Here is a 26,268-nt window from a genome sequence, read left to right as displayed (position 1 = left end):
AAGGCCAAAGCTCAGAAGTTCATATGATGTCACAATGGCACCAAATTTTTGCTACAGCTGTGCCCAATACCACTGCCTATGTGTCATGTGATGGAAAGATCATCACACTCCCCCTTACTCACCTCTCACCCCTTCTCTTGACTCCTCTGTGATGGAACCACAATACCCTGTGTTAAAATCTCTCAGTTTTCGTATGGGTTGCCAAGGAAAACATTCCAAACACACTCAGAATCACTGTGTAATGGCCTCAAGAGATGACACAGTTGTCATCAATGAAGCCGCCACTTTCTGTGGGGCATTCATTTACACTCATTTTGTGTTTGAAACTGACAGTTTCCAGTACAATGTGTAACAGAATGATGTTCATGACAACCTTATACACTGGTGACACCCCCCCCCCCCCCCCACACACACCCAGGACATGAATGTGACTTGATCTCTTTGGGACAGAAGTGCGACCGCAGTCTTTGTTTTTATATATGGAACCACAAAGGAACATTCAAAACCATTTGACAAAATTTGAATGTTATCCGAAGCACCAAAGAGTGTTTATGCTTTTCCAGTCCTCCTGTTTCACATGATCACAATGGGGATGGGGTTCAGCATTGACACTTACTGGAATAAAACTAAGAACCCCCTAAGTTTGACCCATGGAATTTTGTTCAGCAGTTTCAAAATGTCCTCGTACAGAGACCAATGACTGTGCACCAGTGGGATAGGCAACACTTTTGGCACCCTGCAGATTTCCCATGTGGCCAGCAGGCACTAATGCAGTGGTATGGTGACAACTCAGCTGAGGTTATTTTGTTAGGGCTGCTTATCCTGCCAGCATGGAGTCATAAGTGTATGCATGTCTCTGTACAGGAGCATTTTTCAACTGTCCATTACAGGTGCATGGGTGGTTCTGAGAGGGTGTTCCCAAACATTGGGGGGGGGGGGGGGGGGGGTTGTGGTCTTAGAGGGACCCTTTGCTCTTTTATTCACATGCTTCTCAATGCCGCACTCTTCTGTGTATTGAATGATTTTGAACAGAAAAATTGCAGTTGCACTTCACTCCTAAGAGATCAGTCATGTTCAGTGGAACTGCAGCCACACAATGTCCTTAGAGAAGGGTTGAATTGTACAGTAGCGGAGGGGTATCAGCATTGACTAAGAAAGTCAAGCACATAATTTTGTTCGATATCACACTGCAGACTGTTGGTTCTAACTGTGGATTGTGGTCTCATGGACAACCTCTGTGCCACCTCCCGAGTCCTTTTCGTGTCGATTCAAAGTGGTGGTATGTCTGTTATGATTTGCTCTACCGCACATGAAAAAACCCAATGATTTCGACACTAGATGTCACGGTTCTGACCTCCATCACAGGGGAGAAAAGAGAAGGGATGAGATGTGTGTAAGTGAGAGTGTGATGATCTTCCCATTGTGGCATTGGGCAAAGTTGTGGTGAATTTGGTGTCAATGTGACATCATTAACCCACATTCCATTTCAAGCTTCTGAGCTCTGGCTGATTTTCTGTATGTGTTGACATTGTGCTGTCTGAAGCATCACTGAGCCCAAGGGTGATGTCACAGGGTGCCACACTTTTGCACCATTACACAGGAAGGTTGTAGGCACCTCTGAGCCAAATTTCAAACTTCTGTGTAATAGTGGAAGAAAACGATGGGGTCTCAAAAAGTGGCCCTGTAATTGTGTTGCCCAGTGTACATGAAAATTTTCATTTTAAATGAGCCATGTGCACTGTTTTTGAGTAATTTTTAAATGGCTTGAAAAAATAAGCAATCATTTTGTAATCCAGTATTTGTTAACATTAAAACCTCACATTTCATCAACAAAGGAGGTGTATTTGGACCTATGTCCAAATTGATGTAAGCCTGTTCATCTTAAAAATCTGACCCCTGTACCACAAAAGATGAGCATTTACTTCTCGCCTGACAAACAGGAATGAAGCTACTAAGAACGATGTTGAATAACAACAAAATTTTGAAGGTTGTTGGGGAATATTTAAAGACTATTTTTTGTGTAAGGAATACATGGTCTCCAGTGTGTTTTTACAGAGTAATAACATAATAATAATTTATTCACATTGTTAACAAAATTATCTAGGGAAAAATCCCATGCAATCGCTTTAACATGGAAGTGTAATGATGCAAGGGGTACCAAATTTGTTATAAAAGTCAGTAAATTACTCAATGGACAGTATTTTCAGTACAGATATTTCATTCATTCCAAGCAAGTGTCGATTCATGACATCATCATTGAGACGCGAGTTGACTGTAATCTGAATCCATTTTAGCAAACTAATAATTTCTCTCAGGCGATAAAATTTTATTGATTATAAAATAAGAGTTCTTGAAGTTTCTTCAGAATCAGAAGTGTTTAATATAAATTTGTTTTGAATTTTGTATGCATAAACAAAAAGTTTGAATTTATGTGTGGCTATTACTCTGAGACAAGTTATCACTTAGAGTACTAAAAGTGTGCGTGTACAGTTTGCTGACCTATGTGGTGTATTTGTATTATTATTATTATTATTATTATTATATTTTTTGTGATCCTGACCCAGGTGGAGAGTTAGTCCAGTTTCATTTAAAATTTACGTGATAGACACATCACGTTATTACAAAAGAGTCGTTTAGCCCATTAGGGAAAACTGAAACCTGCGCACTCAGTTTGAAATACATTACATGGCAATGCGTGATCGAGCTCGTGTACATTAGTTGCAAATGCGTTTGGGCTTAATGCACAAAGTTGGAAATTAATTTTGGGACAAGTGCTGATTTTGGAAGAAAAGAAAAAAAGAACTGAAAGTTTATTCAAAATATCGAGTTCCCGTTTTAATTGAGTCACATATGACCTTGTTGATTACGTTGCCTAGCAATATTGTAAAGCAGCTTAATTAATTTATTAGAATGATTTGCAACATATTAAGGCCCATTACACACACATAATGTTACACAAAGTTTGCTGATCGCATGAGAGTGTTTTTCTTTCCATAAGTGCCAATAAACCAGAAGTTTCAAAAGTTAAATTATTAACTGTTGTGTAACTTCGTTGACTTTCCTACACTGCTATGGAACTAGTTGTATAGTGTCTCTTCACAAGAAGCCAGGATAAACAAGAAGTAGAAAAAGACTAAAGAAGAGGCATCAGTATATTTGGTGCCGCAATTTAGGACTTGAAAAGGATATACTAACAACTTCAGGCCCAAGGCACAAACTTCGACCCATTGGAAAGGATAAGTACTCACAGCTAACGTGAGATACTCACAGTTATGAGTAGGATAGCCATAGTATAAAAGACCAGTTCTATGTTGGTGAAAGTATATTTTGAGTTGATATTGATATTTTACACTACTGGCCATTAAAATTGCTACACCAAGAAGAAATGCAGATGATAAATGGGTATTCATTGGACAAATATATTATACTAGAACTGACATGTGATTACATTTTCACGCAATTTGGGTGCATAGATCCTGAGAAATCAGTACCCAAAACAACCACCTCTGGCCGTAATAACGGTCTTGATATGCCTGGGCATTGTGTCAAACAGAGCTTGGATGGCGTGTACAGGTACAGCTGCCTATGCAGCTTCAACACAATACCACAGTTCATCAAGAGTAGTGACTGGCGTATTGTGACGAGCCAGTTGCTCGGCCACCATTGGTGAGAGATCTGGAGAATGTGCTGGCCAGGGCAGCAGTCAAACATTTTCTGTATCAGAAAGGCCCGTACAGGACCTGCAACATGCAGTCAAGCATTATCCTGCTGAAATGGGTTACGCAGGGATCGAATGAAGGGTAGAGTCACAGGTCGTAACACATCTGAAATGTAATGTCCACTGTTCAAAGTGCCGTCAATGCGAACAAGACGTGACTGAGATGTGTAACAAATGGCACCCCATACCATCACGCCGGGTGATACGCCAGTATGGCGATGACGAATACACTTTTCCAATGTGCGTTCACTCCGATGTCGCCAAACATGGATGTGACCATCATGATGCTGTAAACAGAACCTGGATTCATCTGAAAAAACGACATTTTGCCATTTGTGCACCCAGGTTCGGCATTGAGTACACCATCTCAGGCGTTCCTGTCTGTGATGCAGCGTCAATGGTAACCGCTGCCATAGTCGATGTTGCTGCAAAAGTCGTCAAACTGTTCGTGCAGATGGTTGTCTTGCAAACATCCCTATCTGTTGACTCAGGGATCGAGACGTGGCTGCACGATCCATTACAGCCATGCGGATAAGATGCCTGTCATATCGACTTCTAGTGATACGAGGTCATTGGGACCCAGCATGGTGTTCCGTATTACCCTCCTGAACTCCCCGATTCCATATTCTGCTAACAGTCATTGGATCTCGACCAACGCGAGCACCAATGTCGCGATACGATAAACCACAATCGTGATAGGCTACAATCCGATCTTTATCAAAGTCGGAAACGTGATGGTGCACATTTCTCCTCCTTACACGAGGCATCACAACAACTTTTCACCAGGCAACGCCGGTCAACTGCTGTTTGTGTATGAGAAATCGGTTGGAAACTTTCCTCATGTCAGTACGTTGTAAGTGTTGCCACCGGTGCCAACCTTGGGTGAATGCTCTAAAAAACTAATCATTTGCGTAGCACAGCATCTTCTTCCTGTCGGTTAAATTTCGCATCTGTAGCATGTTATGTTCGTGGAGTAGCAATTTTAATGGCCAGTAGTGTAACTGTGTATAAATATATTAGGAAAAATGTACACCCGAACAAGGAGAGCGCGAGATAATGCAACCCAGTGTTTGGAAGTGAAAGTGGATATAATCCTCATGAGGAGGTAACTAGGTAACCAATTATGGACCAGCAATCGCATAATTTGTGTGAGGAAAATCTTGGTGAAAGAGTACCAAAAGTAATAAATGGAGGACGGCAATCACATAAATTAAGTGATAGTAAAATCATTGATGTGGAGGTGACAGCAGAGGCAGACACGAGTACAAGTAGAAATAGTAATCTACAGTAGTCTATAAATACCGAAGTTAAAAAGGAAAGTGTGAATCTTACATCAAATGTTACAGAGCTGAAATTCATGGCGGGTATGCAACGTCAGTTAACTAGAATATGCCATGTTTAAATGATAAGTTTGATACTAAATTTGATTCCCAAACTGAAAAATTCAACCCCCAAATGGGTTTACTCAATGAAAAATTTGACAAGAAGTTCGAGTCACTTAAAGATGATAATAGACTATTAAATGAGAAATTCGAGAACTTAAAAGTAGAGTGGGAAGAACCATGAAATACTAAATTTAGTGAATTAGAAATAAAAGTTTCCATGGATATGAGTAATCTACACACCGAATTTATGGGTAAAATTAATGGGATGGAGAATAAATGTGAAACTATTTCTAAGGGGCATAGTGATTTGTCAGATAAAATCTGAAACTGTGAAAGTAGTTACTTGAAGGCTAATGTGCAAATTGGGGATCTGTCTAAAAAGATGTCAGAATTAGAAATAAACCCTTGCAAGAGCATAGATAAATATTTAAGGGACCAAACTAAAAAATTAAATGATGATCTTTCTGAGTGGATGGAAGTTAAAAATAGGGAAATCGAAGAGAAAGTCAATATCACTCTCAAGTTGAAACAAGCTGAGGTAGTTAAGGAAAAACAGATGGCAAATGATGAACATATCAAGTTACTTACTAGTGAGTTTCAGGCTATTAAAGATAAAGTAATTGAAGAATTACCTAAGTGGCAAAGTGAAACAAATTGTAAATTGTGAGAATTAGAACAAAAATCTTCACAAAATGTATTGGCTAACGACAACTATTCCGAAGACAGGCTTAGGAATAATAAATCCTGTAGTGAAGTAAAATGTAATACACCCGATAAATTTTGTGACTGTTATGGAAATGAAAATGACACTTTAGTCCAAAGCAGACAGTTTCCTACCTTTTTGACTGCAAAATATGATATCCATAAAAAATTTTCGCCAACAATTTTAAGCAATTTTTCCTCGCAGTTGGTCTGAACATCATAGATTTCAATTTATTGTGTCCAAGGTCACAGGTGAACCATCACAGTGGGCTACAGAAGCAAGTGAGAATTGCAATACATACGCAGAGTTTGAACAACTTTTCTTAGTGAAATACTGGTCGAGTAGCAAACAAGAGAGGCTACAAAAGGAGGTGTATCAACTGGAGTTTTATAATAGGAAACAAGGTTCATAAAGACAGTATTTCAAGAAATACAGTAATAAAACGAGGTACTGGAGTGATCCTGTTTCCAATAGAGAAGTGATACGTATTTTGAAAGGAAGATTACCTACTCATGTACATGAGAAACTTATAAATGCCCTGACTATGTGGAACAGTTCCTGTCTGTGGTCGATTCGATCGATATGATACGACAACCGACATAGAGATACTAAACCTATACTACACGTAGGAGGACAAGCAACATCTTATGGCTATAGTAAAGCCAATAATAATAATCAGGTGACTCAGATTAGTACAGGAAAACCAAATCGCAAGCTCAGACAGAATGATTCAAATAATCAGTATGGTAATTCACACAGACATGATATATACCCAGAAGACAATCCTGATTGTATACAACTGTGGAAAGATCCTTCAAGACCTGAAGTTCAAAGGGTAGATGCAAATGTAGGTCAACAAGCACAACCACCACTTGGTAACGGAGCAATAAAGTCGTGAAAGGAACAACTTCCAAATTCAGACCATACTGTATGTATTGAAGTACACAAACCACTGAATATGACATCTACCAAAAGATTAAACTAGAACCGGTCACCGAAAGCCTTCCTAGGATGACTGGAGAGGATGAGGAGGACAGGCATCATTTTAAAGTAGAATGTACTGAGGTATGATGATGATTTGGATCTAAGGGAGGAACCAATTGAAGAAACACCTTACATTTCGAGTAAGTGTGGATGAACTATTGCCTAATAGTTCAAGCAGTAATAAATGGTATCGATGTTGAAATTTTGATTGATACTGGAGCAGCTATTAGCGTAATGACGCAGGATTGTTTTAAACAAATTAGTGAGGAGCAGAAGTGCTTACATTTCCTGTTACTGGATGTACTGTCTCGGGAGCATTTAGTCCAAAAATGCAAAAGGGTCAACATTATAATGCGCCGGGGGGGGGGGGGGGGGGGGCTTCAATAGAAAGTACCTTATTGATTGTTCCAAAAATGACTGTACCATGTGTTTGGGGGTCTATATTTTTTGTGTAATGCAGGAGCAGTCATCAATTTAAAAGAAGGAACATGTACCTTGGACTCCGAAGGTGATGTTTTGACAGTCTCTATGATAAAGGGCAAAATAGTCCCAAATCAGTATTGCATGAAGTTAATGGTTAGCTTTATTAGTATTGACTGTAATTTTAGTTGGTGATATTTTCTATATTGAATATACTGTAGAAGAAATAAGTCAAGTTACACTTCAGGAGAAAATCTCCGAATCTGAATACCTGTGTGCAAATCAACGAGAAGATTTGTGTTGCTTGTTAAATAATTATCTGCCTGTATTTAGCAAACGTCCCAGAATAATCAAAGGTTTTGAATACGACATTAAGACGTATCCACACAAATCTTTTTATTGCACTTCTTATTCTGCTCCATAGTCAAAGAGAGAGGCAGTCAAGAAAGAAATTAACAAAATGTTAGAGTGGGGAATTATAGAGCTCTCTCATTCTGAATATTGTAGCCCACTTTTGACGGTCCTCAAAGCGAATGGTGACGTCAGATTAGTTCTAGACACCAGAGAGATAAACAAGATAATCACACCGGTACAGACAAGACCTGAGAATTTGGATGAGTTATGCTGAATCCTAAGAAAATGAGTGCTATCTAAGAGTGCACTTATCCTAAAAATCTCCGCCCCTGGTAGCTGAATGGTCAGCGTGATGGATTGTCAATCCTCTAGGCCTGGGTTCGATTCCTGGCTGGGTCAGGGAATTTTCTCCACCCAGGGACTGGGTGTTGTGCTGTCTTCATCATCATCATCATCATTCTCATCGAATGCAGGTCACTGAAAGAGCAGCACCTGGCGAACGGTCGCTCGAAGATTATGCTAGATGAGATGAGATATTGTGGACAGGAAGATGCGCATCCATGTGTGTGGAGACTATGTGTGCTGAATGAAGTGATCATTCCTGCAGTCAGCACTAGAAAGGTAGCTGTCGTGTCATGCCATGCATCAACCCATGGATCTTGCAGTGGAATGTAAGAGAAGCATACCACTGAAGAATAACTTGGTCATCCCAGTCTCTGTCATCTCATTTAAGAACAGATTTGGTGAATTGTGGACAGTTAACTGTCGCCGAGAATCACAGATTCTTCCAAGATGCGTGTGCGTAGCAAATGCTGAGCCGTTAACTGCAGAACAGCTGAGCGTAATAGAAACCACCAATGCCGAGTCTGTGGGTGAAATTAGCGCTACCACTATGAGACAAGATCTTCTAGCTTGACTATCCCCAGATCTCACTAAGGAACAACGGAAAAAGTTACTTGCCATTCTTCAAGAGTTCTCTGAATGCTTCAATCCACAGGTGAAAAGCAAATTAAACAAATCGACTGTGAAGCACCGGATACCACCAACCAATGAGCGAGAGAGCATACCATGTTTCAGCAATGGAACATCGAATAATTCGCGACGAGGTAGAGAAAATGATGAAGAATGACGTCATTCAGCCTTCGCAGAGCCCATGATCATCACCCGTGGTTCTCGTCAGGAAGAAGGATGGCAGTTGGCACTTTTGTGTTGATTACAGGAAGCTTAAAAGGATGTTTACCCTCTTCCACGAATTGACGATACACTAGATTGTCTGAAGGGGGCTCAGTTTTTCTCAACCTTGGATATGTACTCGGGATACTGGCAAATCGAAGTAGATGAGGCTGATTGTGAGAAAACTGTATTCATCACCCTTGAGGGCCTGTATGAGTTCAAGGTAATGCCATTTGGTTTGTGTAATGCACTAGCAACTTTTGAACGAATGATGGATAATCTTCTAAGTCACCTGAAGTGGACGATGTGTCTTTGTTATTTAAATGACATTACAGTGTTCTCAGATACATTTGATGAACACACAGAAAGACTGAGGGCCGTTCTTAACTGTCTCCAACAAGCCGGACTGAAACTTAATCCAAGAAAGTGTCTCTTTGGAGCAAAAGAAATCAACTTGGGCACCTTGTGTCAACGAAGGTGTGCGGCCAGACCCAGAAAAGGTGAGAGCTATAACGGAATTTCCTATTCCTAAAAGTATTAGAGGTGTGAGAAGCTTCCTCGAATTGTGTTCGTATTACCATCGTTTTATCAAAGACTTTTGTATCAAAGCCAGGCCACTCCAAGAGTTGTTAAAAGCTGACGCTAAATTTATCTGGGGTAGTGCTCAACAAGATTCTTTCAATGTGCTGCAAATAGCTCTGACGACTGACCCTGTACTTGGTCTGTATGATGAGAGAGCACCTACAGAACTACACATAGATGCCAGTGGGTATGGGATCGGTGCTGTTCTGGTGCAGATTTCGGATGGAAAAGAGAAGGTTATAGCCTATGCTTCTAGGACACTTACAAAACCTGAGAGAAACTACTCAGCTACAGAAAGAGAATGTCTTGCTGTGATCTGGGCCATGTGTAAATTTCCACAGTATCTCTATGGAAGGTCATTCACAGTTCTTACAGATCATCATTCACTTTGTTGGTTGACAGGTCTTAAGGATCCAACAGGACGACTCACCAGGTGGGCACTACGTCTTCAAGAGCATGACATTACCATAGTCTACAAAAGTGGAAGAAAACACAAAGATGCTGACTGTCTCCTAAGAAACCCTGTGCAAGACCATCAAAACTTTGATGAAGATAGTGACTGTCTTGCTGCACTCCAGGATCTCTCTGTTGAGCAGGAGGAGGACGCCAAGATATCTCAAATTATGCTTGCCTTAAATCGGTCAGAGGATGTGAAAGGACAATTTTAGGTGGTTACTGGATTACTTTGCAAGAAAAACTTTGATCCGTTTGGAAAGAGGTGGCCAACAGTGATTCCTAAACACATGCGCTTAGATGTTCTACAGAAATTCCATTACACACCTGAGGCCAGATATTTATGATTTATTAAGACATACGATAGGAAATATATGACTCTATAAAAACTAATGTGAAAATCATAGCAACAGAGGTGTTGGGTAAAAAAGATAGCAACCGTAACCGTGCAGCAGAGTGGTGGTCAGAGGAAATAGAGGCCCTTGTTAGAGAAAAACGAAATGCGTCCCTTCAGTGGTTCAATGATAAATCAGAAGAAACAAGATCAATATACAAGGAAAAGAAGAATGAAGTGATGAAAGAATAAGGATGGCATATGTTCTTCCCCATGCTTCATTTTTTGCCACAGTAAATAGCAAATTAGGATTCGGGAAAGCAAAATCAATTTCCAACTGATAACACAACAGGAATGGGAAGAGTATTTCCAAAAATTATTAAATGAGGACAAGGAAGAATATCTAGAAGAAGGAACAGTGGAAGAAAAAGGACATGAAGATGATGATATCCAGATTTTAGAAAGTGAAGTACTTCAGGTGTTGAGAACAGGAAAGAATGGTAAATCACCAGGACCAGGCAATATCAATCTGGAGTGTCTGAAATATGGTGATGACAAAATTGTGAAACTGATAACACAGCTCTTCAACGAAATGATGCATAGAGATTCGATACCCAACGAGATGAAGCTACATCTGCATCTACATCCATACTCCGCAAGCCACCTGACAGTGTGTGGCGGAGGGTACCTTGAGTACCTCTATCGGTTCTCCCTTCTATTCCAGTCTTGTATTGTTCGTGGAAAGGAGGATTGTCGGTATGCTTCTGTGTTGGTTCTAATCTCTCTGATTTTATCCTCATGGTCTCTTCAGGAGATATACGAAGGAGGGAGCAATATACTGCTTGACTCTTCGGTGAAGGTATGTTCTCGAAACTTCAACAAAAGCCCGTACCGAGCTACTGAGCATCTCTCCTGCAGAGTCTTCCACTCAAGTTTATCTATCATCTCCGTAACGCTTTCGCGATTAATAAATGATCCTGTAACGAAGCGCGCTGCTCTCCGTTGGATCTTCTCTATCTCTTCTATTAACCCTATCTGGTACGGATCCCACACTGCTGAGCAGTATTCAAGGAGTGGGCGAACAAGCGTACTGTAACCTACTTCCTTTGTTTTCGAATTGCATTTCCTTAGGATCTTCCAATGAATCTCAGTCTGGCATCTGCTTTATCAACGATCAACTTTATATGATCATTCCATTTTAAATCACTCCTAATGCGTACTCCCAGATAATATATAGTATTTACGGCTTCCAGTTGCTGACCTGCTATTTTGTAGCTAAATGATGAGGGAGCTATCTTTCTATGTATTCGCAGCACATTACACTTGTCTACATTGACGCTCAATTGCCATTCCCTGCACCATGCGTCAATTCGTTGCAGATCCTCCTGCATTTCAGTACAATTTTCCATTGTTACAACCTCTCGATATACCACAGCATCATCTGCAAAAAGCCTCAGTGAACTTCCGATGTCATCCACAAGGTCGTTTATGTATATTGTGAATAGCAACGGTCCTACGACACTCCCCTGCGGCACACCTGAAATCACTCTTACTTCGGAAGACTTCTCTCCATTGAGAATGACATGCTGCGTTCTGTTATCTGTTCACACGACCGTCTTTTTCAAAACCCATGCTGATTCCTACAGAGTACATTTCTAGTCTCCAGAAAAGTCATTATACTCGAACATAATACGTGTTCCAAAATTCTACAACTGATCGACGTTAGAGATATAGGTCTATAATTTTGCACATCTGTTCGACGTCCCTTCTTGAAAACGGGGATGACCTGTGCCCTTTTCCAATCCTTTGGAACGCTACGCTCTTCTAGAGACCTACGGTACACCGCTGCAAGAAGGGGGGCAAGTTCCTTCACGTACTCTGTGTAAAATCGAACTGGAATCCCATCAGGTCCAGCGGCCTTTCCTCTTTTGAGCGATTTTAATTGTTTCTCTATCCCTCTGTCGTCTATTTCGATATCTACCATTTTGTCATCTGTGCGACAATCTAGAGAAGGAACTACAGTGCAGTCTTCCTCTGTGAAACAGCTTTGGAAAAAGACATTTAGCATTTCGGCCTTTAGTCTGTCATCCTCTGTTTCAGTACCATTTTGCTCACAGTGTGTCTGGACATTTTGTTTTGATCCACCTACTGCGTTGACATAAGACCAAAATCTCTTAAGATTTTCTGCCAAGCCATTACATTGAACTTTACTTTCGAATTCATTGAACGCCTCTCGCATAGCCCTCCTCACACTACATTTCGCTTCGCGTAATTTTTGTTTGTCTGCAAGGCTTTGGCTATGTTTATGTTTGCTGTGAAGTTCCCTTTGCTTCAGCAGCAGTTTTCTAACTCGGTTGTTGTATCATGGTGGATCTTTTCCATCTCTTACGATCTTGCTTGGCACATACTCATCTAACGCATATTGTACGATGGTTTTGAACCTTGTCCACTGATCCTCAACACTATCTGTACTTGAGACAAAACTTTTGTGTTGAGCCATCAGGTACTCTGAAATCTGCTTTTTTGTCACTTTTGCTAAACAGAAAAATCTTCCTACCTGTTTTAATATTTCTATTTATGGCTGAAATCATCGATGCAGTAACTGCTTTATGATCGCTGATTCCCTGTTCTGCGTTAACTGTTTCAAATAGTTCGGGTCTGTTTGTCACCAGAAGGTCTAATATGTCATTGCAACGAGTCGGTTCGCTGTTTAACTGCTCAAAGTAGTTTTCAGATAAAGTACTTAAAACAATTTCACTGGATTCTTTGTCCCTGCCACCTGTTATGAACGTTTGAGTCTCCCAGTCTATATCCGGCAAATTAAAATCTCCACCCAGAACTATAACATGGTGGGGAAATCTGCTCGAAATATTTTCCAAACTATCCTTCAGGTGCTCGGCCACAACAACTGCTGAGCCAGCTTTAACCGTGACCTTCACCCAAATTATTTCACATTTCGGATCTCCGTCAATTTCCTTCGATACTATTGCACTTCTTATCGCTATAAACACGCCTCCCCCTTCACTGTCCAGCCTGTCTCTGCAGTATACATTCCAATCTGAGTTTATGATTTCATTACTGTTTACGTCTGGTTTCAGCCAACTTTCTGTCCCTAGTACTATATGGGCATTGTGACCGTTTATTAATGAGAGCAGTTCTGGGACCTTTCTGTAGATGCTCCTGCAGTTTACTATTAGCACATTAATACTGTTATTCCCTGTTGCATTTTGCCTACTCCTACCTTGCCACGTCTCAGGAGGCGTCTTGTCGGGCCTAGGGAGGGAATTCTCTAACCTAAAAAACCCACATATGCACTCCACAAGTACTCCGCTACCCTTGTAGCCGCTTCCGGCGTGTAGTGCACGCCTGACCTATTCAGGGGGACCCTACATTTCTCCACCCGATAGCTAGGTTACATTAATACCATATTTAAAAAGGGGATCGCAAAATTTGTTCAAACTATCAAGGAATTTGTGTTACAAACACATTAATGAGAATTTTTGCGAAAGTAATTAAAAACAAACTGGAAAAAAAAATTTAGAACCCAAGAAGAACAATGTGGATTCACGGCTGGGAGATCATGTGTCGACCATATTTTCACATTACAACAGATTTTGGAGAAACACAGGGAAAAATAAAAAAATAAGGATTAATTTTCATAGATATAGAAAAAGCGTATGATACTGTTCCAAGAAAATTACTTTGGAGAGCACTACATATGGCAAACATAAAGCATTCCTTGATTAAAATAATACAACAGGTGTATAAAAATAACATTTGCCAAGTGAAAGTTGGTAATAAACTTTCTCAGAAATTTAGAACAAGCGAAGTCCTTTTACAGGGCTGTCCCATGTCAGCATCATTATTTAAAACCTATATAGATATTCGCCTTAGAACATGGTCTCGTAAATGTAATAGTTTGGGATTAGAAATGAGAGATGGAGTTTACCTACATCATTTATTGTTTGCTGATGATAAGTTAGTCGTAGCACAAGATAGGGAGGATGCTAACCATATGTGCAATCAGTTAGCAGTAGCATACAAAACTTGGGGTTTGAAGGTTAATTACCAAAAAACAGAATACTTGACTAATGATTTAGATGAGCTATACATTGAAGGAAAGAAAATCAAAAAGATAAACACTTTCTGTTATTTGGGATCCATTTTAGAAATTGAGGGAAAATCAGAGTCAGAAATCAATAAAAGAATTAGTAGCAGACAGAAGGTCATTGGAATGCTTAACTCAGTCTTATGGAGCAGGAATGTAATAAGCAGAACTAAAAAATTAATATACAAATCCATATTAGAGAGTGTGGTTCTATATGGAACGGAGACCTGGACAATTAACCTGAAGCACATTAAAAAATTACAAGCTCTAGAGATGGACTTATGTAGAAGATCGACAAGAATCTCCAGGAAAGAAAAGATAAGGAATACCGAAATAATAAGGAGAATGGAAATAAAAGAAAGAATATATGACATAATGGATAGGAAAAAATTGCAGTGGTACGGGCATGTACGACGAATGGAGAAAGACAGAATACCAAAACTGATACTGGAATGGGAACCAGAGGGGAGAAGAAGAAGACGGCGACCTATGACCATCTGGCTCCAAAAAGTACAGCACACAATTAGGAGAACGGGCATAGAGGAAGAGGGCACACAAGATCAAAACACCTGGAGTAATAGTTTGAAAATATAGTTTAAGAACGTTTATTCTTTGTATTATAATTTCCGAGTAAATTATTATGTTGGAGATAAGCCTCTGTAATGAGGAAAAGCTCAAAATAATAATTAAAAAAATGGGTCTCCTGTAACTCATACCATGTATGCAGCAGCCAGCCGCATGCAACAAAAGCAGATGTGGTAATTATTATTGTGGAGTGTAGGTGACAACAGAGTGGAACCTGAGAGAAGTAATATTATGTTTCAGGTTAGTTGCAGATCGGATACTTGTGTTGCCTTACAATTAGTGAAAAACTGAATATGATGATGTGTGCAGTGAAACTAAAGATTACATTTCAATCCATCCTTTTGTATCGGATATTTAAAATTATAAATTAGGCAGGTTCGTGCCCCCCACCCCTCCTCAAAAAAGGAAAGTTATTAATATGTAATATCCAGTGTTAAACAGTAACAAAGAAATAATGTACCTAATATCCCCTAAAAGTTGCTTTTTGTGATTTATAGATTCAAATACATACTGATCAAACTTCATATGGAAAATTGGAGCAATTTAGCTGGAATGTTGCACACCTAGCAACATGTTGGTCAGCCTTTATATGGGAAACTTGGACAAATGTCCATTTCAGATCATGGAATTTTTGCACACTACAAAGTGGTAGTTTTTAACTACAAAGTGGTATTTTTTTAATATCAGAGATGACAAGGAATATGTTCAGAAGCATTCATATCCAGAGAAAATAATTTGTTTCCTTTTTTGTAGACATAAAAGATGGAAGAGATTGATAGATGTTTACATACTGTCAGTTCCTTGATACTCTCTGGATGGGGAATCATAAATTATCTGGTGCTACTGCTGCTGTTTTTTAATCATCCTGAGCACCTGAAACACCTTTTATACCTACTTATGCTCTGGCTCAGCATTATACTGTGGGCAAAAACACCATAAGAAAACTATTACTTAAAAAAATATTGCAGTTTTTGGATTAGTAATATTTTCATAAGGTATCTAACAACTCATTACATATTGATCTTTGTTACATTTTTTTTAACACACTCATGATTGTATCCAAGGTTTTAGTTTATTGGATTTGTACTTCATAACCTTTTATTTGGATGATCAATAAAAGCACTCCAATTTTAATTATTACTCTTTATTTTTCATTTATTAACAAATAACATTGAACAGTTACTGTCACAGAAAGCTACAGCAGTATCTTATATTTAACACTGCGAGGTACCTTACTGATCACAAGCCGCCCATCATAACTGAGTGATGCAAATGTCCATGGATCTGCCGCTGACCACTCAACTCTGTACACTGAATCTTCATGTTCATCATACGTTGCCAGCACACCATCTTCCAACCTGTAAAATTGTTTTATTCTTTAGCATTGTAAACGTTAAACGGCCAAGATGCCACCACATGCAGATGTTAATTAATGATAAGTTCCACTGATTTGAACCTTTAACTAAATACACGTGCGCATGTGAGGGCGGGGGAGGGGAGGGGGGGGCCACAATCGGGAATAATATTTTTGAAGAGAACAGTGGGCTTCTGTAATAAATTTACCTCAGTTGATAGGTGTACCAAATGGAGTTCCATCAGGTAACTGAAAAATATTGGCGTAGTCTCTTTTATTGGAATACTGCACTATGAGTGCTGCGACAAAGGTCTATGGCAGTCCCTACATAAGAGTTGTCAGTTCCTGAGAAGTGTCCACATCCAAATCTTTTTTTGTTCTCCACCTGTAACACTCCACAGCACTCAATTGGTCCTCCTGTGACTCATGTCCAGACACTTATGGTTGTGTGTTTGTAGTGCCTCGAGAATTTCTGCGTAAATTCCAGAACCACTCATCCTTCTACCGTCTCAAACAAATGACACATGTTTGTGTGTGCAGGCTGGAAAGGAGTCACAAGCATCGACAAGTGTTAGCCGCTCGCGCCACGGAAGTCGCATTGGAAAACCAAGAAGTAATCATGTAGTACTCCTTGTTGTTTTAGTGTCTGTGATTATTGTTAAAGAAAATTGTTTATAGACATTTAATTGTACTTCATTTGTTGGACTTGCTAGAAGTAAGACATGTTCATAATTATGTGGTTGGAAAAACTATGCTAAAAAATGTATTTAATTGAATTAATGCTAGACGAATCGGTTGACTTGCAAACATTCGAATATTTATGTGAGAAGTGGTGAATTTATATTTGTGGAAGTTGAAATATACCAAGGCTAAACTAAAAGTGGTGGGAGGGGGGGGATAGAGAGAGAGAGAGAGAGAGAGAGAGAGAGAGAGAGAGAGATAAATTCCCGTAACTAGTATTATTCTTTAGAGAAGGAGGTTTTGAGGACCAACATAGCCGGCTGTCCAGAGAAGAAGATCAGCTGTGCATATCAAGTAAGTCAACTGATGTGAGAGGGGTTTGGATTTTGCTTGCAATCCAAAGTCGCACAGCTTTAGATGTTTTCATCAGCGCCTTTTTCTCTCAGTTTAGCATGTATGGACCCAACTTAGTTGACCTGCATAACAGGCTGTTGTGCACAAACAACCACAGCTGTGTTATGTAAAGCCTGCTCTTGGCACAGGAGCTTGCCTAGACCGTCCATGTTCCTATGCTACTTACCTGACTTATGAATAGCTTCACAGCTCACTCAGTCTTAATGCCTACCTTGTGAATCTGCTTGAAGGGGTGCTTCAAGCCCAACAGTAACTTCAATGCTACATGACATGACCAGCTGCCACCTGGAATTTACTGCCATACAAACAGAATCAAAAATACGTAATTGTGTGTGTTAAGCTTAGAATCAATCTCCTCCTCCATTGCAGAGTACTTTCATTCTGCAATGCTTATTTGCCATGAAGCATAAGCTACAGGATGCTCTTTGCCATCTATTAACTGGCTTAGAAAATGCCCCAGCACCTGGTTGGATATGTCACATGATAGTACAAATTCTTTCTCATAGTCTGGGAAAACAAACTCAGGACTTGACATCAAAGTTTATTTTAAACCCTCAAATGTGGCTTGAGTCACTTTTGTCCACTCAAATTTCATGCCTTTCCTCACGAGTAACTCTTGTTTGTCATGTAGTCAGAGGATCTTGTACTGCTTGTACAGCCTTGGGCCCGTCTTCATTCCATCTCAACTAATAATATGCCCCAAATAAATAATTTTCTCCCAAGACAGAATGATACTTCTCAGTGCTCAATGTAAGACGTGCACCACCACTTGCAAATGTAACTTTTATGATAATTTCACACAATTTTGAACCTTGAATTTAAATACACATACTTCCAAGAGGAAACTTATCTCAGTTGATAGAGGCACCAAAGTGGAGTTTCATCAGGTAACACAAAAATATCAGCATAATCTCTTTTATTGGAATACTATATTAAGACTACTAGATAAATGTCTGTGGCAGTCCCTAAATAAAAGATTTGTCTGCTACTGAGAAGTTTAGTTCTTACAGATAGTTGCTTTAGTTACATTTTTTCGAGTATAAACTCCAGGTTGTGATCTGAAGGGATGCAATATTTTGGAAAGCAGTGAAGTTGAAATTCTTTTAGCAGTGCTGATTGTATTGTGAAAAATGAAAGTTTTTGCAGACTAGAATTCAGTCCCCAGTAGTTGCACAACCAGTTAGACAATCCAAACACATCTCCACGGCCAAGCCATAATTAGAATTTGTTCCTAACAAAAAACATGAGGAATGGATGTGGGGGAGGATCTTGGCTTACCCATGCCATACGGGTATACAAGGATGACCGCCAGCTTAATAGCTTGCTTGTCCAACTTTGGAATGAAATACATCACTGATTCTGCATATCAGGGATTCGAAAGTTTGTTGGTAGATTTGCAGAAGTATGTGGCTGTAGATGTCTACATACAGGTCATTTAATTCCCATAAATGATGGGCCACTGATTTGTATACATGGTGATGGTGCTGATAGTGAGGCAGATGGTTCCATAGGCAAATTTGGTTGCTGAGATATCAATGTGAGTTCACTATAATGCTCCTCGAACCACTGTAGCACGGTTTTGGCTCTGAGAGACAGACAATTATACTGCTGAAAGATAACATCACCGTCATAGAGACATCAAGCATGAAGGGATGCAGGTGGTTTGCAGCTGTCGACATGTCTTTGATAACCACCACAAGTCCCATGCAAGTGCGGATAATACTGCTCTCACCAGCCTACATCTGCGGTGTGCTGCACATTTCAAGCTGCCATTCACCTTGATCATTGTGTTTGTGGGGACGACAATCGACCCAATATAGAAAAAATGTGATTCACGTGAAAAGTAGCAATTTTCCGTTGATCGACAGTTGAATACCGATGATCCTGTGCCCATGAAATCATAACTGGTGAGGGTCAACATGTGAACATGAACGGGTGGTCTGCTGCAGAGCTCCATGTTCAACAATGTACGATGAAGGGTGTGCTCAGAAACACTTGTGCATGCGCCAGCATTGTGGTCTTTTGGCAGAGGTGCCACAGATCACCATCTAGCCTACTTTACAGAGCCAGACAAACCTCCAAACACCACATTCTATGAAGAGTCATGGATGTCCAACCATTTAATGCCTAGTGGTAATTTCACTGTCCTATCTCTTTCCGTAGATGCTCGTGACAGTTGCATGTGAACATTCAAACAGATTTGCATTTTTTTAAATACACTTTCATTGGCTCTGAATAGCAGTAGCAGCAGTAGTAGTAGTAATAATAATCTGCCCTTTGTCAGAGTGGCTTATCTCAGTGGACTTCCCCATCTAAAGTCCGTATCTTCACTAGAGGGACAAAGATTTGAACCATTGCCCTGAATGCATATCCATTGTGCTAACCACTGTGCCACCTTGCTCAGTATGATAGTGGGTGTCAGTGAGTACATAATATGATCACTGTTAGTTCACACAGCTAATAATTTGTACAGCAGCCATTTCATTTCTTGCATGGTAAGGCCAGATATGTTGTGCCCTATTTTTGAGGTCTACATGACATAATCTTTTGATAAGGTAATGCATGCTCGTATGTTGTGCATGCTGTCCTGATTAACCTCAGTACAGAGGATGTTCAACTGGTGCACAGGCAAGTATTGTTTACAGGATCTATTTCACTCATTGAAAACATTTGGTGACAGGTTGTCGAGAGACTGGTGTGCCTCCACTTGCCAACCACTACACCTGATGAACTCTGGAACAGATTGAAGCAGCATGGAATGATATACTTTATCTGTCATTAAAGCTTAGTTTGAATCAATGCCCAACTGAGTTAGAGACATTGTTGCTCCCAGACCTGGCAGCTCTGTTTACCCCCCCCCCCCCCCCCCCCCCCAAATTGTGTACAAAATTTATTCATGTATTCCTCCTACTGTGCTGACATGCACAAAGTAAAATTTTGTTATTTTGTTTCCCTTACAGTATTGCAATTTTTATGGCCAACAGTGTATATCCCCACGGCTTGGTAACCCATAGCCCTCTCATTATAACCATTCCTATATTCTTCATGTTTGTTCACAGAAACAGAACGAAAGATAAAATTACATTGAAAATGTGGGTCAGTCCTAAAAGTGTGCTGAGTTCCTTTCATTTGACTCTACATATATTTCACACTGCAGGTTCAGAATCTCTGAACAGATATCAAGTCATGTCACTGTATTTCATCCCCACTGATTTCAGTCATTTATTGCCATGGCAAGTTATGCCACAGTCTCCTATCATATAAATTCCACTGGGAGTGTTAGTCTCAAAGGGAGAACCTCCAGTGATTTGTTTGAAAAATACGAGGAAAGCATGTCACTGAATATTCGAGTTGATCCTGGACGCATGCTCATATGGCCTAATTATGATGATTGGTCACAATAAGCCACTGACCCAGGGTCAAAGAAAGGAGATTATGGTTTAATATCTAATCACTAACAAGATCATTAGCTATAGAGTACATGCTCAGACTGGGAAAGGATGGCAAAGGAAGTTGGACATGTCATTTCCAAAAGAAACTGCTGAGCATTTGTCTTAAATGATTGTGGGAAACCAAAGAAAACCTAAATCTAAATGGCCCAAGACTGGGCTGAACTCCTGTCCTGTGCTGCCAGGCTGGAATCTCTTTGGCTAGAAATGACAGATATTTATACCATATATGGTATAAGAAATCAGTTGTGCTTGAAGGTCTGGAAACTGGCCAGCCGATCCAAAAGTAGCCGTCTTTTCACTGTGTTGTTGGTACTGTGATGCTCGTCTTGGCCCAACTCACAAATTGTAAAAAGGCCAGTTGACCTAATTGCCATGACTGTGTTTTGGCTCCCACTGGCTTCTCACAATTGCTGTGGCAGAACTGATATTCTCATAGTAGTGATCAAGATATAGTGGCTGCACTACATACTTCCATCTTCCAGCCTACATGTCTCTGCCTTTGATAGATCTGCAAGAAGACTAAACATACACGAACAACAGTATACAATATATCCCGCTTCTCCTTGTGTACTAGTCAGCTTGAAGCACAGGTTTCAGTGGTTGTGAACTTAATCTACGGTTCTGGCCCACTGGTTTTTTTATTTACATACAGTTAGTGATCTCTATGAAATCTTCACTACAATTAACAGGATAGTGTTAACAATTTCCCAGTCTTGCTCACAACTACTTAACAGTAAGCTGCTTCAATAAACTCCTTATAAAATTACACAACAGAATTCAATTGCTAGCACCGTTGCCATTTCTCCCATGTGTTGTTTGCCATCACCCCCCCCCTCCCACCCCCCACCAAAAAAAAAAAAAATCACTTAAGGGTACCGTGCTCTTGGTTGCACAACTAAAGAGTCTACAAAACATCTTAAATATGTACCCTTATTTATATTATATTGACTTACCCTTATTTACATTAAATACACATACAAAATAACCATCTTTAACTCTTTCATTTCCTACTTCATTGTGCCTTATGCACTACTAGTGATCCAATTTAACAGGTGGAGGAGTGTCACGTGTTGGCTGCTCTCTGCCTTAGGTAGATGAAGGCTGCACAGAACAGAGCTACTAGGTGCCAGACACTGTGATGCTCATGGTAACGATCGTACAATGCTGCTTACTACTGCACAAGCTGAAGCATCTGTTTGCTACAGTACACCTGTCCTGGGTTGCTATTAGTTGGTTCAAGGAGAGAGTGAGGTGTGGTTCCAGTGAATCATTGAAGTAGGTCACATTTTGTGCTGGGAGCACCCGTAGCTGTTCGTTTTGTAGTTGCACTTTGCTATCGACACTTAAGAGTTGTACATGGAGCAGCAATGTGGACTGGAATACTCTTTCAAATTCTGAAGGTGGCAGGAGTAAAATACAGGGAGCAAAAGGCTATTTACAATTTGTACAGAAACCAGATGGCAGTTATAAGAGTCGAGGGGTATGAAAGGGAAGCAGTGGTTAGGAAGGGAGTGAGACAGGGTTGTAGCCTCTCCCCGATGTTATTCAATCTGTATATTGAGCAAGCAGTAAAGGAAACAAAAGAAAAATTTGGAGTAGGTATTAAAATTCATGGAGAAGAAGTAAAAACTTTGAGGTTCGCTGATGACATTGTAATTCTGTCAGAGACAGCAAAGGACTTGGAAGAGCAGTTGAACGGAATGGACAGTGTCTTGAAAGGCGGATATACGATGAACATCAACAAAAGCAAAACGAGGATAATGGAATGTAGTCAAATTAAGTCAGGTGATGGTGAGGGAATTAGATTAGGAAATGAGACACTTAAAGCAGTAAAGGAGTTTTGCTATTTGGGGAACAAAATAACTGATGATGGTCGAAGTAGAGAGGATATAAAATGTAGACTGGCAATGGCAAGGAAAACGTTTCTGAAGAAGAGAAATTTGTTAACATCGGGTATAGATTTAAGTGTCAGGAAGTCGTTTCTGAAAGTATATGTATGGAGTGTAGCCATGTATGGAAGTGAAACATGGACGATAACTAGTTTGGACAAGAAGAGAATAGAAGCTTTCAAAATGTGGTGCTACAGAAGAATGCTGAAGATTAGATGGGTAGATCACATAACTAATGAGGTGGTACTGAATAGGATTGGGGAGAAGAGGAGTTTGTGGTACAACTTGACTAGAAGAAGGGATTGGTTGGTAGGGCATGTTCTGAGGCATCAAGGGATCACAAATTTAGTATTGGAGGGCAGCGTGGAGGGTAAAAATCGTAGAGGGAGACCAAGAGATGAATACACTAAGCAGATTCAGAAGGATGTAGGTTGCAGTAGGTACTGGGAGATGAAGAAGCTTGCACAGGATAGAGTAGCATGGAGAGATGCATCAAACCAGTCTCAGGACTGAAGACCACAACAACATGGAACAGATCCAGTGCAGCCCTGCCTGTTGCAAGTAGTCACTGTTCCAGCAGTCGCACAGGCACCTCTGATTGCCCATTTTGCCTAGAAACTACTGTGTCTCGCATGCCTCCAAGCCAGTCTGGCATATCGTACTCCGTTCCTTCTAACAGTGCTGGAGTTCCTCTGCTATCATTATTGTGTGCCTACCCTCATCTTCCAATATCAGCAATATTTCTGCTGTATTTCTCTAAGGTTCCACACCTTACTGGGTATGGGCGATTGGTGAAACACATAAACCATGTGTGATTATTTGTAATTGCGAACTGAACTAGCACGTAGAGTCGTGCTTAGTCTGTCATTACTTCTACTGTTGTTATGTGCTAGTACAGTGGAAGATTTTGTTTTTTCCCTCTCCGATGAGTCCCGGCTACAGAGATGACTCAGTGCGTGAATGGTCAATGACAATTACAGCAAAGAAAATCTTATTCTCTACAGCCTGTTTAACAATGAAATCTCGCTGTGCAGCAAACACATGCTGTCCGTCAATAACCATACAAACAAAACACCTTAAGTAATGTTAAACCTAATCTATCGTTACATTCTACCCTCATTAACCGTAATGCCACAACACACAACATATTCCTTCAACCTGTGCAGTATCTCATGCGTGGGTGGCACGAGAGGCTTGTGCTCACCCTTCTTCTTACTTCCTTTTGCCCTTCTCTTAGTGGCTGATTTCGATACCCGCATCAGTGCATCTGAAGAACCCTGAAATGGTCATAGGTGTCAAACATGAATCAGTGCCATTCTACAAGGTGTACAACTTTGCTTCTGCCATTTGCTAATAAGTGGCGATGGTAAGCAGCGGTGGAAAGAAACAGATCGCAGACGTTAGGCAGTTAGATTGGACCTCGGTCAACATAACCTCATTCAAACAGTAGTCAATTTGTGTCTGCATCATAAAGTTGTTATTGATTGAAAATGTCAGTTTACGAGCCTAATTCTCGTCATTTGCGGGAGGTGTTAATGTTTTGTTTCAATATGAAGAAAACAGCGGTTGAGCCTCATCGAATGCTCTCAAGTCCATATGGTAAGGACGCTATTAGTGAAAGAACATGTCATGAGTGGTTTCAGCGCTTCAAGAATGGTAATTTTAACACCGTAGACCGGCATAGTGGTGGAAGAGAGAATGTTTTCGAAGATGCAGAATTGGAGACATTGCTGAGTGAAGACTCCCCTGTTGTTGAGATATTTTCTGACTGCACTGCCCCCATTTCTGTTTCATTTTGACAGGATATTTACTTGGTTGTCAAGTTTGTAAGTGGTACAAAGCTACTTTAATTTGGGTTGTTTACTCACTTGTTACTGCTGCCTAAATATCAAATATCAAATTGGTGGACTGCATTTGTTTGTCATTATTTTAGTTTGTCTGTATCATATTTATCAGAGTATAAGATGACCCCATTTTTTAAGAGAAAAAATTATTTTTAACATATTCTGACTAATCAAAATAACAAATTTTTATTGACTGTCTACATTTTGATAGTAAAGGCGAAATAAACAAAAAGTTTAGAGTAATTTTTTTATCTTTGGTGCCTTTTTTGTTTAGTTAGCCAGTCACATGGGGTATCACTATTTTTAATCAACACACCACCCAAATAGGACAGCTGTGAAACTTATATCTTTGTTTGCCACAAATATTTGTCTGTTTCTCCCGAATATGTAATGATTTCTAAGGTTGTGGTTACAATGGTACCTGAGAAAACAAAAAACAAAGATGATGTGACTTACCAAATGAAAGTGCTGGCAGGTCGACAGACACACAAAAAAACACAAACATACACACCAAATTCAAGCTTTCGCAACAAACTGTTGCCTCATCAGGAAAGAGGGAAAGAGAGGGAAAGACGGAAAGGATGTGGGTTTTAAGGGAGAGGGTAAGGAGTCATTCCAATCCCGGGAGCGGAAAGACTTACCTTAGAAGGAAAAAAGGACGGGTATACACTCGCACACACACACATATCCATCCATACATATACAGACACAAGCAGACATATTTAAAGACAAAGAGTTTGGGCAGAGATGTCAGTCGAGGCAGAAGTGCAGAGGCAAAGATGTTGTTGAATGACAGGTGAGGTATGAGTGGCGGCAACTTGAAATTAGCGGAGATTGAGGCCTGGTGGATAACGGGAAGAGAGGATATATTGAAGAGCAAGTTCCCATCTCCGGAGTTCGGATAGGTTGGTGTTACTGGGAAGTATCCAGATAACCCGGACGGTGTAACACTGTGCCAAGATGTGCTGGCCGTGCACCAAGGCATGTTTAGCCACAGGGTGATCCTCATTACCAACAAACACTGTCTGCCTGTGTCCATTCATGCGAATGGACAGTTTGTTGCTGGTCATTCCCACATAGAATGCATCACAGTGTAGGCAGGTCAGTTGGTAAATCACGTGGGTGCTTTCACACGTGGCTCTGCCTTTGATCGTGTACACCTTCCGGGTTACAGGACTGGAGTAGGTGGTGGTGGGAGGGTGCATGGGACAGGTTTTACACCGGGGGTGGTTACAAGGGTAGGAGCCAGAGGGTAGGGAAGGTGGTTTGGGGATTTTATAGGGATGAACTAAGAGGTTACGAAGGTTAGGTGGACGGCGGAAAGACACTCTTGGTGGAGTGGGGAGGATTTCATGAAGGATGGATCTCATTTCAGGGCAGGATTTGAGGAAGTCATATCCCTGCTAGAGAGCCACATTCAGAGTCTGATCCAGTCCCGGAAAGTATCCTGTCACAAGTGGGGCACTTTTGTGGTTCTTCTGTGGGAGGTTCTGGGTTTGAGGGGATGAGGAAGTGGCTCTGGTTATTTGCTTCTGTACCAGGTCGGGAGGGTAGTTACGGGATGCGAAAGCTGTTGTCAGGTTGTTGGTGTAATGGTTCAGGGATTCCGGACTGGAGCAGATTCGTTTGCCATGAAGACCTAGGCTGTAGGGAAGGGACCGTTTGATGTGGAATGGGTGGCAGCTGTCATAATGCAGGTACTGTTGCTTGTTGGTGGGTTTGATGTGGACGGACGTGTGAAGCTGGCCATTGGACAGATGGAGGTCAACGTCAAGGAAAGTGGCATGGGATTTGGAGTAGGACCAGGTGAATCTGATGGAACCAAAGGAGTTGAG

At 40.5% G+C, this 26,268-nt stretch overlaps 2 protein-coding genes across 10 annotated transcripts in view; one reads left to right on the top strand and one right to left on the bottom strand.

The window, feature by feature from the left end:
• LOC126194644 (mitochondrial ribonuclease P catalytic subunit) overlaps positions 1-26,268 on the top strand; it is a 163,080-nt gene that overhangs the window by 120,436 nt on the left and 16,376 nt on the right. The window contains exon 10 of one of the 7 annotated variants that reach the window (XR_007538489.1): positions 16,694-16,766. The exons of the other annotated variants lie outside the window; for them this stretch is intronic. The gene's annotated coding sequence lies outside the window, so the exon portion shown is untranslated. The remainder of the gene's footprint in view (positions 1-16,693; positions 16,767-26,268) is intronic. 7 annotated transcript variants of the gene reach the window in all.
• LOC126194645 (EARP-interacting protein homolog) overlaps positions 15,944-26,268 on the bottom strand; it is a 57,898-nt gene continuing 47,573 nt past the window's right edge. For all 3 annotated transcript variants that reach the window (XM_049932822.1, XM_049932825.1, XM_049932824.1), the window contains exon 8: positions 15,944-16,157. In XM_049932822.1, the coding sequence (XP_049788779.1) occupies positions 15,995-16,157 (163 nt within the window). In that variant the 3' untranslated portion in view covers positions 15,944-15,994. The remainder of the gene's footprint in view (positions 16,158-26,268) is intronic.

Source organism: Schistocerca nitens, chromosome 7 (assembly GCF_023898315.1).
Source record: "Schistocerca nitens isolate TAMUIC-IGC-003100 chromosome 7, iqSchNite1.1, whole genome shotgun sequence".
Lineage (NCBI taxonomy): Eukaryota > Metazoa > Arthropoda > Insecta > Orthoptera > Acrididae > Schistocerca > Schistocerca nitens.
The sequence above is the reverse complement of the archived record's forward strand: the minus strand, read 5'-3'. Positions and strand labels throughout refer to the sequence as shown.